Source organism: Prosopis cineraria, unplaced genomic scaffold (assembly GCF_029017545.1).
Source record: "Prosopis cineraria cultivar Desert tree isolate PC_DT_omini unplaced genomic scaffold, ASM2901754v1 PC10, whole genome shotgun sequence".
Classification (NCBI taxonomy): Eukaryota; Viridiplantae; Streptophyta; class Magnoliopsida; order Fabales; family Fabaceae; genus Prosopis; species Prosopis cineraria.
The window spans coordinates 17,610,073-17,626,169 of record NW_026555341.1 but is presented as its reverse complement, the minus strand read 5'-3'; the positions used below and the strand labels follow the sequence as shown (position 1 = coordinate 17,626,169).

The 16,097-nt window shown below is 31.8% G+C and overlaps 1 protein-coding gene across 1 annotated transcript; it reads left to right on the top strand.

The window, feature by feature from the left end:
• The first annotated feature begins 9,298 nt into the window (after positions 1-9,298).
• LOC129321495 (probable LRR receptor-like serine/threonine-protein kinase At1g14390) lies at positions 9,299-15,239 on the top strand. The gene is made up of 7 exons (XM_054967266.1): positions 9,299-10,872; positions 11,582-11,715; positions 11,872-12,118; positions 12,667-12,860; positions 12,974-13,026; positions 13,685-13,799; positions 14,849-15,239. Exons 1-7 carry the CDS (start codon positions 9,624-9,626, stop codon positions 15,080-15,082), a joined length of 2,226 nt encoding a protein of 741 aa, XP_054823241.1. The 5' UTR covers positions 9,299-9,623; the 3' UTR covers positions 15,083-15,239.
• The last annotated feature ends 858 nt before the right edge of the window (positions 15,240-16,097 follow it).

Sequence of the window (16,097 nt, the reverse complement as noted above, 5' to 3'; positions counted from 1 at the left end):
TTCTTTTTCTTGTGTTCTAAAAAGTCTGTAGTTGGTTGCTATATAAGATATAAAGAGAACTATGACTCATAAAGAACAATAGGATGTAGAATATTAACATCTTTGCAATTTAAATTTTATTCACTATGGGATTCAGCTGAATTCATTTAATACCTGCATTAGTAAGAGAGACTTTAGGATTTCTCTTTTTTACTGTTCCATGTTTCCTCACTGATAATCATCACCTAAAGAGCCTTACAATATTGAAATATTCCCTTGTCCTTAAGCTTGTGTCTTTCTGATTTTATGTTCTTCCTTTATTAAATTTTTGAAATTGCTTTGCATGAAGTTTAATAGTCATATCATTACAATTTTACTTAACATTTTTTCTTTTCTCTATGCCAGGAACACAACATGATAGGATCCTTTTTTACTAGGGTGCTTGTGTATGTTTTTTTTACCATCCTAGCCTATCATCTTTAATAATGTTAGAGGTTCAATTTGTAACATTCAAAAATTAATATATTTTTTCTATGTTGTTAGGATGATTTTTGGCTCGCTTATTCAACCTATGAAAGCTACAAAATTGTTGAAAAGAATAAGCCAAAAATTGAACAACCTCATTTTTTGTGACAATATTGGTATGATATAAATTTGTTATTTGTATCCTCAACTAGTATAAATATTGTAACCAAAAAAAAAAGGCAAAAGAAGGGATGAACATTAACCCTGTGATATAGAGACTGATGCTTGGGATATAGAGATCTTTTTAAGACTAAAGAATGAATAGTTCAAACACACAAGTCTTGGTCTTTAAGGAATCTGTATCCACAATTTCCTAACATTCTTGTATTCTTTTGTTAAATTTTAATCTTGTGTAGATGAGTAGAAGACTATACTTTTGTTCATTTGATGTCACTATTGCTTGAGAACATTGCTTTTTAGGTCTCCACTTCCTGAGTTGTTAGTAGTACTGGAAACTTTAAATATTATTTTTACTGATTTACTTTGCTTCCATAGAAACAGTACAATTTTGTAGAGCTATTTTATGTTTGTTTTATTTCATGTAATCTTTAGCCAATTTTACATGTAATCTTTGATAGATTACATGTAAATCAAATCACATAAAGAGGATATACTTGTGAGTGCCTAAGAATTACATGAAAACATATACGTTTTACATGTAATTCAATAGGTGGAAAAAGTCATGAGCAAGACTAATAACCAATTTTACATGTAATCCTTAGTGAATTACATGTAAATCAAATCATATAGAGAGGACGCCTTTGTGAATGCCAAGAGTTATGTGAAAATTGCATATGATTATATGTAAATCAATAAAGTTAGACCCCTTACACCTAAGTCAGTCCCCTTATACCATAAGCCAAAACTCTTACACCCCAAATTAGAACTCTTGCACCCATGCTAGAAGTCTTGTGTAAACCCCTCACTTACTATTCCTTGATTAACTCTAAATCTTATTAATTAAGAGATTAACTCAATATAAAAGATAATTTATCAAGTTCATAATTAGGTTGTAAAGATGAGATCCCAAGTTTTTAATGTTTAATCCATTTCAAAAACTTTGCAATTGACAAATCAGAGTATAAATATTATGTGGAAGTAAGGGATCAATTAAAGTATTAGTGCATTTGCTAAGAAATCAGAAAACAATGAAATTCTACAAAATCAAAGGCATGCGCCGCAGCTTATTGAACATACACCATGGCTTGTAAATCTCTATGCCATACACCACGGCTCATTGCACAATGCATCATAGCATATTGCACGTTTCATGACAGCAAAATTTCGCTGTCAATTTGACGGCTTTTTGGGCAACTCTTGACACATCTCAAATCTCAATTTGACATCCGATTAATGTGAACTATGTGTCTACAGAAAGTTCTTTGCAAGCTCTAACTAATAGCTTTAGTTTTACACTCAACTTATTCCTCATTAGAGAATCGAACACTCATTTTAAAATTCTTCCTTTCTCATCAATTTTCATAAAGTTAAGTGTCCAAAACACATACCAAAAGCCAAAGGCCATAAATGTAACATCCAAAAAAATTTAACTTAAGGATAATTAGGTAATTAAGGATAAATTAGACAATTGAGAGTTACCTTAGACTAAATAAATAAATAATAATGTATGAATGGCTAATGGTTATATCGAATCCTAATTAGGGTTTTGAATTAGACTTTAAGTGGTATTGGGCTATATTTAGGCTCAATTAGTTGGACAATGTTTGAAATCTAAAATTTTGATCTTTAGTTATAGCCAAAGATTTATTGGCCATAGCCAAAAGTCAATTTTTTAAGTTGCCAGACTCACTTTTCAAATTAAAAAAAATTAGAGTTTTGAGTAAGAGTTCAAAGGGGAACGAAAAGGGCTTTTCTAAGGTTTGTTGTAGACATCCAATTGAGTCTATTTGGGGCTTTTAATCACTTGGATTGGCCATTATTGGTGCTATTGAGCTTATTGGAGGATTCATTTAATATTCACGAGTACTCTTGATTGGTAAACTAAAAGTTGAGATGACTGCGAATTTTAATTATTATATATCATAATGTCTGCAACTAATAAGTTATGCTGAGTTATCATTAGCTTAAGATAGGTAATAAGGACATGTTCATTAATATAATGACTTTGAGTTAATATTATGCGATAAACAAGCCTAATAGTGATAAAAATACTTTATGGCTATGTGATAACCTGCAAGTTTTATTTATGAATGGGTTGAGTTATTAAGATATGTATATATATATATATTTGCATATATTGACTGAGCTTGCATGATCATGATGAGTGAGAGTTTACCTTAGAATAGTAGAAGATTACAATGGTAAATCCACGTGGTGTATCCTCCACTAAGTTTGCGCACAGTGGTTGGCATATTTCATTATTATATGTGCTTAGTATTGCTAAAAACTTATGGGTATGGCATGATGCTCAATATCACTGATCCTGGATTGGATAGTGTGGGTCGAGTACTTATGACACTCTGAAATTCGAATAAAGGGAACTAATGGTTCAAAAGTGAGCACGAGAGCCTTTGGCAGGGAGACCGCTCACAATTGAAGAGCAGGGCTAATCTAGTCATACAAACTAGACCTATACAAGTTGTTAGCCTATAGATTCAGTCATAAGATATAAGGAGGGATATAAGGTGGATGCATTGATCATGTGCCGTACTATCTTGTGTTATAATGTGATTAATGTGTGATAGACTTATGTGATATAAATTTCCTATTCATTTATATGTGCCACACTTTAATATGCTTTAATTAAGTTTTTTGATTACTGAGATTGTTTAATCTCACTCCCATTTATTGATATCATTACAAGAGACAATAAAGATAAGGAAAAGGGGAAGGCATCAACGCCAAAGAACTAGAGCTTATCTTGTAAAGTCTCTAGTTAATATATGTGTAATTGAAATTATATTTCCAACACTAGGAGCTTTTCATATTAATTTATGTTTGTTTGAAGTTCACTTGTAATGGTAGCCTTAAACTTTGATTTTAGACATTTTTGGATTGTCTATGCCATAATAGGGCCTTAACCCCTAAACTGACCCGTAGAGTGGGCTAAGGTAGCTTGAAAAAGTATATTTTAACAAGTTAAATAGGTTTTACATGTTTTGAGTGATCATTTAACTTGAATGCAAAAAATTGCATTTTCATCTCCTTATCATGTGTCTTATAGAGGTTGAGTGATGCATTCTTATATTAAGGGTGGTTTGATGCTTGTGACTATTTGGGAAAATGTATTAGGACTTATTGAGTGTGGCTCAAGCTGTTGTGTTGGCTAATGGCTTATGATTTGAGATTTAGGCACTTGGTTGATGGTTTAGAGGAAAAAATGTGAATTTTTGATTCTGGATGTCTAAATTCTTCATCTGATGTTGGATTGATGTGAAACTAAAACCATTAGTTGTATTATGAAATTTTTGACATGTGGGTACTTGAATCACATCAATTGGAGGTTTAAGTCAAAAGTTATACAAGTCAGAAGTTCATGATTGGTAGCTATCATAACAGAATGTTGTCATGAAGTCTTGGCCCCTGCATAAAGATTGTTGGCCACAGCTAAATGGTGGCCGAGAGCATTTGGCTGCAGCCAAAAGGAAATTGGCTGTAGCTAAGTCTTTACTGGAAGTGTTGGCTGTGGCCTATTATACTTTGGCCACAGCTAAGTACCCCTATTAAGTAAAAATGACATTATTTACTTCATTTTGATTTGTTTTCAACTCTAATTGATATTTATGCTTCCCAAATACTTTTTACTTTATTTATAATTTTTAAATAACCTTTTAAACTTGGCTTTGAGATTAAATAATTAATGGAACCCATCTATATAAGATTTTTTACTTAACCTTTTGAGTTTTTATATTGCCAAGGTTATTTTTTTTCCATGATATCTTTTATTATTGATTTAATTAGTTGGAATTATCATGAAATCTTTACCTTAAGGTTAATTTCTATGCTAGTTATGTGTTTAATTAATAGAAGCATTACAATAGACACCACTTAAAAGACATACAATAGACTGAAACAGATTTATGTAACGCACCACCACATTCATAATACTAATAATTCACATTTTTAATTCTCAATCTCTTAATCTCAAAAATAGAAGGGGAGCACAAATCACACATTTCATCTAATAATCCACAAAAATCACATGTTATACTCAACACTTGTATTAGTATTTTGCCCTTGGCATAAATATCATATATCACCTAGGTACACCTTAAAACCCAGAATACACTCTAGAGTTCACAACCACATAATGCAAGTAAGTTTTAAATGGATTAGTCCTAGCTAAAAATATTAATCATCATATACACATACAAACTCAAAGATGAAAGAGGCCTACTATTAGGATGTCAGTCCTATGCCTTTGGTTGTTTTCCTCTATCTTGTCCTCTTGAGCTATTTCCTGTAATATTAAAGATAGAAGAGTGAGTACAACTACTCAATAATTAAGGTTCAACTAACTCATACTAATACATGTCAATTGATTTAAATGCAAGTGGCAAGTTACAATCTAATTTTCAAATTATGTAACATACTCAGGAGCATAAATCCACATTTTCAAATAGAATAGCACATGCTCAAGAGATCATGATTAGTAACACAACTTTTATACAAGAAAGGAACTAATCGTATAATCTATTAATATGTTTTTGCATGGAAATAAGGCTAAACTCACAAATTTCATCATTAAGATCACAATATAAACAACCATGTGCCTATTTTCACTATATTCATGATCATCCTTCTTTTATATCCTCCTTATTCTTTTGACATGAAACCATGGGCTATAACTCATTAGGATAGTCTATAATATGAACTTCCATAGCCTAAATATGTGTGAGGGGTTACCCGGTCAAGGCTTTCCCAACTGATGTGTGGAACATGATTTTTCCCATTTCTCTCATTATAGGATGTCATTCTTCCTATACTAACTTCCTTGTTGAACCAGTGGATAGCTAGCTAGGTTTGAGTCCCTTATTGAGCCAGTGGGACAGTCTCTCACTGAACAAGTTGGATAAGGTACAAAATAAATTTAGGCCAACCATCGAGCTTAGATGAGAGCCTTACCACATGAATTTAAATTTCTACTCCTCTTCCTAAGTGAACTCCCGCCTCTCATGATCATGCAGTGCATCAATATGCAACTTTCTCATAGCATGCAAATTTTCACTACTTAATATGCTCAATCATTTCATTGTACTCCTATTTCACATATTCACAAATCTTCATGGGACTACACATTAAACACCATCATTGAACTTTCAAAACACACAATCATGGAACTCTATATACACATAGTCATTGAGCTTCGCATTTCATAAATTCATTGAACTTTATTATCAAATTACATCATTAAACTCTAACACAGTTATTGGACTCACATTTCACAAATTTATTGAACTTTAACATCAAATTGCATCATTGAACTCCTACATAATCATTAAATCTTACAAAAATCAACATAGTGGATTTTCACATCATTTATGCCACACTTGCAATTTATTTAATTTCACACATTTCAATTATCAAACAATAAACTAATTAACACATAAAAGTATAAGGTAGAATTTCTCCAGTTACCTCAAACCTTTAAGAGGTCAAATGTTTTATCCCTCAAATACTCACTCTTAAAGCTTTTAAGAAGCTTGAATGGTACCAAAAACAGTCACTATACAATGAATCACAATATAATTCATCAATATCCAATTTTTGGATAATTTTACTATTAATTCAATCACTACTTCACTCATAAGATTCATTCTCTACTCATATAAAAATACTCATAAGGTTTCTTAGCTTTCTCTAATTTATATTAACATCATTGAACTCTCAAATAACTATTAATGGAACCATATTGCTTCAACCCCTACATTAATGGTGGATTTTCATCTCTTAATGTTCCCCAACAACAAAAAATGCATAAAGTCATGAATGGTTGGTTTAAATAGCTCAAATAACACGCATTAACTCTATTTTAAGTCAATGGGTTCAGACCCATAGCCTCTATAGAATCAAAATCATCTTTCTCAGCCAAACCCTAACTTCTAACATGAAGAAAAATGGAAGAGAAAGAGAGATTCAAGCTTAGGGAACTTACCTCTAATGTTTAAAAGCTCCAAAACACTTCAAATGCTCAAATCCCTTAAGCTCTAGCAGAGCTCTTCCACTGCTCCTTCATTTTTCTTTTATTTCTCTTCTATTTTTTGTCAGTTTTCACGTCTTATTTTTGTAGATTTCTCATCATGTGTCATAGTGCTTGTCCCCACACACTGCGGCACATGGTACAAAAAGGGTCATCCTCTATAAATGGTATCGAGAGTCATGGCATCTTGTGCACACGTTGTAGTATGTGGCACAAGGCCATTTCTCCTTATTTTTCTCACTTTTTGATGCCTGGGTGATCTGACTTTGCTTCAAACTCAATCCTAAGTTGAAATGAAAACCCAAAACACTCGTTAGCTCTCTGTAGCCACATGCCGTGTTAATCTACTTAATTAATCTCATTTATCTAGCTAATTAGGGGTCAAATTTTCTCGGATGTTACACCTTGCACCTTAAGCCAGAATCCTTACATCCAAGCTAAATTCCTTGCACCCCTAGTCAAAACTCTTGCACCCAAGTCTTATTCCTTGCACATATTCACCCAGGATTTAACCCTTCTACACAACGCACTCCATTTAAATGTAAGATTTGTAATTACATGTAAGACCCAAGAATTCTATGTAAATCAAACATGCCTAAGTGAAATTACATGTAAATACAAACGTATTTCATGTAAATTTAACTGATAGAGAACGTGCTATTGTCAAGGTCAATGATTTACACAGAAATGACCTTTAATTACATGTAATTGGATAGATGAGTTACATCAACAAATATGGCTAAGCCAAATTACATATAAGATCTAGGAATTTCATGTAAATCAAACATTTCTAAGTGAAATTACATGTAAATACAAATAGATTTTATATAAATTAAAAATAACATCAAACTAACTTAGTTTATTCAAAAAAAATGAAGTAGATATAGAGTAATTTTTTTCCAAAATCATTCATAAATAACAACAATATGTCCAAACTAGTTTTGTCATTCATAAATAGAGTAAGTTGCAACCAATTTTTGAGCTAGAATGGATCATATATGACCAAACAGATAACATGTAACTTAGGTTTAACATTGATATGTGCACTACACATGTCCACAAAAATACAAAAAAAAGAAAAATAATACAAGATAGCAAATGCCTCAAATTTTATACAGACTTTGAACAAACACCTAATTATAAAGTAGTGATGTCCTCTTGGTTGTCCTCCATGTCTAAAGTCACATGCTTCTTGTAGTATGTACATGTGTGTACATTTTTTATTATTCTTTACTACTTGTCTCACAACTTCATCACTTTCTACATTTACTAGAGTCCATCTGTCTAAGTCCGTGAATGCAAACTTAATGATAAATTCTTCTAATTTAATACCTAGGCATGAAGATATAATGTCCCTTAGCTTAAAAATTGTGGTTCCTTCTCTTACCATTCATCCACATGCTATTCTACCATTATATAAAAATCCCTTTGAAGCTGTCATAATCTTCCTACCCATGTGGAAGAAGCAATATATCTCATTCTCTTACACACTAATCACTTTACTTTGCGAGATATTGAAAAAACAAGAAGCACAAGCTTCACAGATGAGAGAAATACATTGAAAGCAAAAGAGTAAGGAACTAATGTCATGTGCTTTTTAGGTTTAGTGTGAGTGCTGTGGGTTATGTTTGGCAGTGAAGGTTGCAACTAAAATTGCATCACAACATAATCATACCATCTTAAAATTACTCTCTGTTGGTACTTCTATAGTTTGTATTGTAACTATTGCTTCTATTTTTTAAGATCTCAAACTTCAAAGGAAGCCTTTTTACAAGTTAGAGATAATACCTTGAGGATATCTGAAGCTAGATGAATGTTGGAGGATGAACAAAGAGTCAGCTGAACCACATTTGCAATGAATAAGAGCTCTCCTACTTTCAAATGCATGAATAGAGTATCAATCAATGATGTCCAAATGAGGTCAAACCAAGCAACAAATCCAAAAATGAAACAATTTTTAGCATCTTTAAAGTAAGAAAGCAATGCCTGATCGATGATGACTTCATCCATCGTACTCAGTCGAAGAAGGCCGTCAGACCACTGTGCTCGAGTGTGCGTGAGACGTTCATGTTCTAATGTTTGAAAATCTCGACAGCCTCTTCCCTCATTTGATGCTTTTTTTTAATGTTTTAGGGGCATTTTGGTCAACACAATACAAAATAAAATAAATAAAATAAAAAGCTTGGTCTTTGAAGAGTATTTGGATCTTAGGACTAAATTCCTTTCCAACTTGATCTTTTTGACCAATTTTTCCAAATTCTTTTAAAATCATTTTTTGAAAAGTAGATGTTGAAATATTATCTTTATTTTAATATTGTATTAAAAAAATTTTAATATTAAATTTATCATAGTCAATTTGAAAAAATTATAATATTTAATTGGAATCATTCACATTAAATATGAACCGTTCAGATTGATGATCTAGATTTATTAATTTTTTTATAAATTTTATAAATTTTTATTTTAATAAATATAACATAAAAATTAAAGTTAAAAACTGTAAATCTGAACCATCCAAATTTGGACGGTCCAGATCTTATAAGGAGGTGCGGAGGAGGGGCAGTGGAGGTAGAAGTAGGAGCACGAAAGCCGAGTCCCATTTTCATGCCCATACACTCCACTAACTTTAATTCCCTTCACATGCTGGCATCACCCAGACTCACCTTTTCAATTCTCGCTCTTTCCTGATCTCAGATTTCCTCTTTTCCGTTTTCAAAGTTTTGAGTCTTGTCCTCATTTTCCTACCTACTCTACCTTGGTGATTTCTCTTATCCCTCGTAAAAATAGAAAAATCTTCTTTTCTCGCAATCATTATGCAACGGAAATGAACTTTTCTATGTAAATTATTGGACTGCTATGATATAAACAAGCCAATTTGCTCAAGCGATTCTTGCACAGAAGGTGTTTGAGAAATTTACTGTTCGTGTCAGTCACAATTCTCAGTTCTGCTTCGTTCTTCATGCCAAATGCCAATTTTTGTCTCCTGGAGAATATGAAAATTTTCTCGGTTTCTTCGTTTTTCTTGTTCTCTACAATCATTCTTGCTCTTCTTGGTCCGATTTCAACGGCAAAATTGATCACAAGCGAGAGAAGAATTCTTTTCCAGGCTGAGAGGTTGCTTGAGTATCCTCAGGTTCTTAGAGGATGGAGGAAATGGACCAACTTCTGCTATCTCCCTCCGTCACCTTCTCTCAAGATTGTCTGCTCCAACGGCCATGTGACTGAATTAACCATTGTTGGGGACAAGGTCTCGTCATCATCTTCTCAAACTCTTTCAGAAAGATTCTCCATTGATTCTTTCTTCACTGTGTTGACGAAACTGTCAAGTTTGAAGGTACTGTCACTTGTGTCTTTAGGCTTGTGGGGTCCTTTGCCTGCCAAGATAGACAGGTTCTGGTCACTTGAAGTTCTGAACATTAGCTCAAATCACATAGATGGTGAAATCCCATCATCAATCCGTTTTATAAAAAGTCTCAGGGTTCTGAATCTGGCTGATAATTTGTTCAATGGCAGTGTCCCAGATCTGAAAGCACTAGCTTTTCTTGAAGAACTTAATCTGGGTGAAAACAAACTGGGTTCTGAATTCCCCTCACTGGGTAACAATCTTGTTAGAATTATCCTGAAATACAATTCTTTTAGGTTTCAGATTCCCTCCAGAATCATGTATTTTCACAAACTTGAAGAATTTGACATCTCTTCCAATGAATTTTCTGGACCCATCCCACCTTCTCTGTTCTCTCTTCCTTCCATTGTCCACATAAACTTAGCTCAAAACCAGCTTACTGGTGACTCCTCTGTGAACATAAACTGTAGTTCAAAGCTAACATTTGTGAATCTCTCGGACAACCTTTTAATGGGGAAATTTCCACCTTGTTTTGGATCATCAAAGTCCTCAAATCGCACGGTGTTGTATTCTGGGAACTGCTTTTCAGCTAGAAGCTTAACAGGCATGCATCAACATCCATCTTCATACTGTATTAAGGAGAAGGCCATAGCTGTGAAGCCTGTGGAGAGAAGCCAGAAGAAGGAGACAGGTATGAGAATTCTTGCAACCATTGGAGTCATTGGAGGTTCTGTTGGATTCGCTGTGATTCTGTCACTGTTCATTGTGTTCGTATGGAGGAAGTGCAAAGAAGACAGAGCAGATGATGATAAAGATTTAGACAGATCTGCTACTCATAAGCTCCGAAGACCAAACATTGATTCAAGTAAATCCATCTTTTCATTTGATTTGGTACCGAAAGTTGTTTGGTTTGAATTTTGAAATGAATTTGTCATTCTTTGGTTAAAATGCATCATTCAATTCTTAACTCTCATTTATGGTCATGCGATTAATTTACTTTCAGTTTTTAACAAATAATATATATATATATATATATATATATAGGTTCATATGATATCTGATATAATTGTAAAAATGTTGAAACAGTAATGATTTTATTAATAACTTTATAATTTGATCTTGAATGTAATTATTCATATAAGTTAACTTTTGTGAGTTAACAATATTTATTTGATTAAGAAATTTATCAGATATAAATTAAAAGATTTCAACTATGAATTTATTTTTATTCATACTAAATGCAGCATTTTATAAATATAATACAAATTAATTTTAAGTCAAACTATGATGCATTGTAATTTTTTTTTTCCCTTCCGAATCTTGCTTGCATATAAAACAAAATTTTCTTCCCAATCTTGTTTTATTTATTGATGTATTTATTTATTTTTATTCAAGGTTGGATTCTCTAGATCTGAACCCATTGCTTACGACCATTAAATAGTACTATAATACAGAACTATAAAATGATATTCTAATGATTCTAAGCCTGACCCAGAAGCTTTGTAACTCAAAATTTTCTGCTTGTTGTTCCTTTTTACTTTTATAATGACAACTAATCTGATCTTTGGGAAAAGGACGTGTTCCTCAGACAATGAGGCTATCTGCACTTGGACTCCCACCATACAGAATTTTCTCATCAGAGGACATTGAAGAAGCAACAAACAACTTTGATCCATCAAATCTAATATCAGAAGGATCTAAAGGCAAGGTAAAAAAAAAAAAAAGAGTAAAAGAAAGATTCCCATGTAATGAATAATGAGATACAAGATCGACCCCACACAACCACAAGACCAGAGTTATAATTTAATGGTGTTTAATTTTAGTACTCACCCACTTGAGCTGTATTTATTTTACTTACACACAGATATATAAAGGTTGGCTCAGTGATGGTTCAGAGGTCCTTTTCAACTGTGTAGAAGTAACACACAAGAATTTGACCCAAAGTCTGATGAAGAAACACATAGAGGTGTTACCCTGTCTGAGGCACAGACATTTGGTAAGTGTGCTAGGACACTGTATCATTACTCCTCAAGACCATTCTCAACCAAGAAGCACAGTCTTCATTGTCCTTGAGCGCTTTTCAAATGGGTCATTGAGATATCATCTTTCAGGTAACACAATTACACAAATTCAGGGATTCTTATGCAGACAGGATCATAAATAGCTATAAAAAATTTGTCATATATATATATATATATATTTACATTGGGTAAGTTTGAAACCTTATCTTTACCCACATACTTTAGGTAACTGAAATTTATAATAAGTTTCACATTTTATAATTTCTGAATAATGTGGTTTATTATATATTTTAGCTAGATTATGGAGAAATTTGTCATTTTCTTATACAAATTAAACTTCCCTGGATTTTTTTTTCCCAGGTAATCCCTTTAAACTTCGTGTGATGTGTAAATAACTCTCTTAAATTCTAAATTATGTGCAAATAACTACCCTAGTTATGTTTTTATTATATTAGTAAAGTAACAGACAAATTAGGGCTTCATTGTGAAGTTATGAATATTAGGAAAGTTATATGCGCATAATCCAAAATTTAGGGGATTTTATTTAAATACGATTTTGCTTATTTTATTATGCATGTTGATATTGATACATTAATAATAACGAGTCAATGACTTGGACGCTTATTTTGATTTGATAGATTTGAGAAAGAAGCAAGTGCTGAAATGGCCACAGAGAATGGCAATAAGCATAGGAATTGCAAGAGGGACCCAGTTCTTGCACACAGGGGTTGTTCCTGGCATATTTGGCAACGATTTAAAGATTGACAACATTTTGCTAGATGATAATCTCAACCCAAAAGTTAGTGGATATAATATTCCATTGCTATATAAGGTAATTAGGTCTGAGAGTTTGCAGAAAGTGATGGATTCTATTGGTATTATAATTTTTAGCTAGTAACTCATTCTTACTCCAGACGATATGTATCTTCTTTTTCCAATTTTCAGAATGGTTTTGAGAGTACTCTTCTTGAGCAAAGTGGCCCCCATCATGGCGCAAGGTATTTGTCGTACTACCAACAATTATTGATAGAACCAACCCTTTGTTCATTTGATTTTTACAAGGCATCTCAAGTTTGAATCTTAAAAATGCATATTGGCAATAGAGTTTTTACTTGAAAGAGTCTCATCCTGACTTGATTCGGATGTGTCTAACCTTTGTTAAGTCTCTTCAACTTAATTTGGGACAAGCTTAAGATACTAAATACTCCATTTAAAAAAATGGGGGAAGGGGTAAAATGGCAATTTAACTCTTACTATAGGTCGTTGAATTGTAATTTTTAGGTCCTTTCATGTGATTCATTTGGCCCTTTTTTGTAATTCTTAAGGTTATTTTCTATAATTTTTTAATCAATTAATAGTTAAAATTAACAACATAAGGGAGCTTGCCATGATTTTAAGAGTTTAGGGGTGAAAAAAAAAAAAGAGTTCAAGAGCCCAGATACTCCAAAGCTTATAGTTTAAAAGTTAAATTGTCATTTTATCAAAAATAAAACAACTATTGATGTAGACAAATTTGAATGATTCAGAAAGGGGAAAAAAAATTAACAATTAGTGGAAAGGTCAATGTGAATCTTATCAAAATCAATTTAACTTTTCTCTGTTTTATTAGTCATGATCAGTGCAATTATATTATTTGATTTTCATCTACATGTGCAGAACTGATCCAGCAGCAGAAAAAGAAGACATTTATCAGTTGGGCGTTATTCTTCTTGAAGTTATTACTGGCAAACGGCTTTCCTCTTCCAGTGAAATAGAGGATTTGAAAGATGAGGTACCCAGTTAACATGTTCTGTGCCAAGTTAGATAATCTCAGATTTATAATATCTTCACAAATCATAAAATTTGCTAATATCTTGCACACATATTTCAAAGTTCAGACCCCCTTGAGGAGATATATGGCCGTTTAGTTACCACCAAAAAAAAAAAAAAACAGAGAGAGAGAATGGAACGAATTAAGAAAAAAAGGAAAAAAAAAAGACCAAAATGTGGAAGGTAGATGAGTCAACCAAGTTCATGATGATGGGAAGAATAATTTATTTTATAAGATTGAGAATCATGTTTCATAAAATTTGTAAAAAGTATGGTGATTATCATATTTGTAATATATGGTATTAGTTTTTATTATACTTAGATAATTTAATTTGTTTTTATTCTTATTTCTCTAAGGGAGAATATTGATGAAATACTCCTGAAAAATTTAATTTCTAATGAGAATTTGATCGAATTGGATATTTGTTAAAACAATAACTTCACTTGTTAATTGTTGACTAAATTATACCTTTAATTCTTTAACTTTATATAAAGTTTCAGTTTAATTCTTTAATTTTATAAAGTATCTTTTTAGTCCTATAATCCGAATACTATTAGTTTCAAATGATTATTTTTGGTGCCAATCCTTTTTATTTTAAAAAATTAAACTTAATATGTCAACATTTGATAATATTTTGTCAATATTTAAAAGTTTAATATATAGATTTTTTGTTAATGAAAGTAATAATGTTAAAGTTATAAGACAAAAAAAACACTTTATAAAATTAAGGGATTAAAATGAAACCTTGTATTAAGTTAAATTATTAAATGTGCCCTTTAGTCTTAATTATTATTGTTTACTTGTTAAAAGTCTTTTTTAAATATTAAATTCTTTGAAGAGTCCATCAATGATATTCTTTATTTCTTTAATCCATTATATTCTTATCTTTTAATGGGTCATAATAAACACTCATTATTCAATATTAATAATACCCCCCCCCCCAAAAAAAAAGTGGCCCAAATCATTTCATCTGTCATATTTAATTCCCTCTTGATCATTTATTATTTCAGTTGGAGAGAGGATTATCAGAAGCAGCATCAACACTGAGAAGTGCAATAGATCCAACCATCCAAGGAACTTATGCATATGAATCACTAAGGACTGCAATTCAAATCACAATCAACTGTCTATGTGAGGTTCCAAATAAGCGACCTTCAATAGAGGATGTCCTTTGGAACTTGCAGTATTCACTACAAGTACAAGAGTCATGGACCAGCAGTGGAAACCTTGGTACAAAGTTTTAGTTTCCCTCTCAATATATATAACTTGTCTGATGGATATGTTCATAAGATTATGGATCAGGAACAATAAATGGTTATGTATCATGTAAATCTCTTCCTGCCAGGCTAAAATAATCCGGAGTGTGGCCCTGCATTTTTCAATATTATCTTTTTCCTGATTCTTTTTTGGTATTTGAAAATCACATTGGACTTTGACTAATCCAAATTGAGTGTGACAGGACCACAAGGGTGGCAAAGTTCATACAACATATTTTTAATGCCTTTGTCTCAAACAGGAGATCACAGGTTAAATTAATGCGATTGACCAGACCAACTAGTAGAGCTATGCGCTTGTTGGTCTTAGTATTAATTACTCATTGTGTCCAAAATATAAAACATTTTCTATCAGACAATGAAGACACTCTAAAAAAATTGAATGGCATTTAATTATTTCCTTTTCACAAATGTCCTTAGTAATTATATTGTGGAGATATACTCTCTCCAAGTTTAAAATATAAGCAGTTTTTGAAAAAAATTTACATAACAATAAAGTCTTTATTTTCATAAAAATATATGTTGCTTTTTTTTTTTTACCTCTAATCACAATTACCAATCTAGTTTATGATGAGTAAGAGATATATTTATACAAATGTCTAGATTAATAAATACAAGGAGAAAAATAGAGAAAATATTTTATATGTACGAGATTGCTTTTATTTTAAACTAAAATTAGTTGACGGGAGTTGCTTATACTTTGGACTGAAGGGACTATTATATAAGAAAGAAAAGAAAGGTAATAAAGATAGAATGATTTGAATTTGAAATTAATCTTGGAAAATAGTGATATTTTTTAAATCATTATAATAATACAAACTATTTTTTAATTACTTTTCTTAATCTTGTAAATTTTATAAAAGTATCTTATATTTTGAATAAGATAGAGTATTATTTAAAAGTTTCTACCAAGACTCCGCTCTCATCATCACATCTTTTTTGCAGGCTACCAATCTATGCTAATTTTGTCATTCTATGTTGAAAT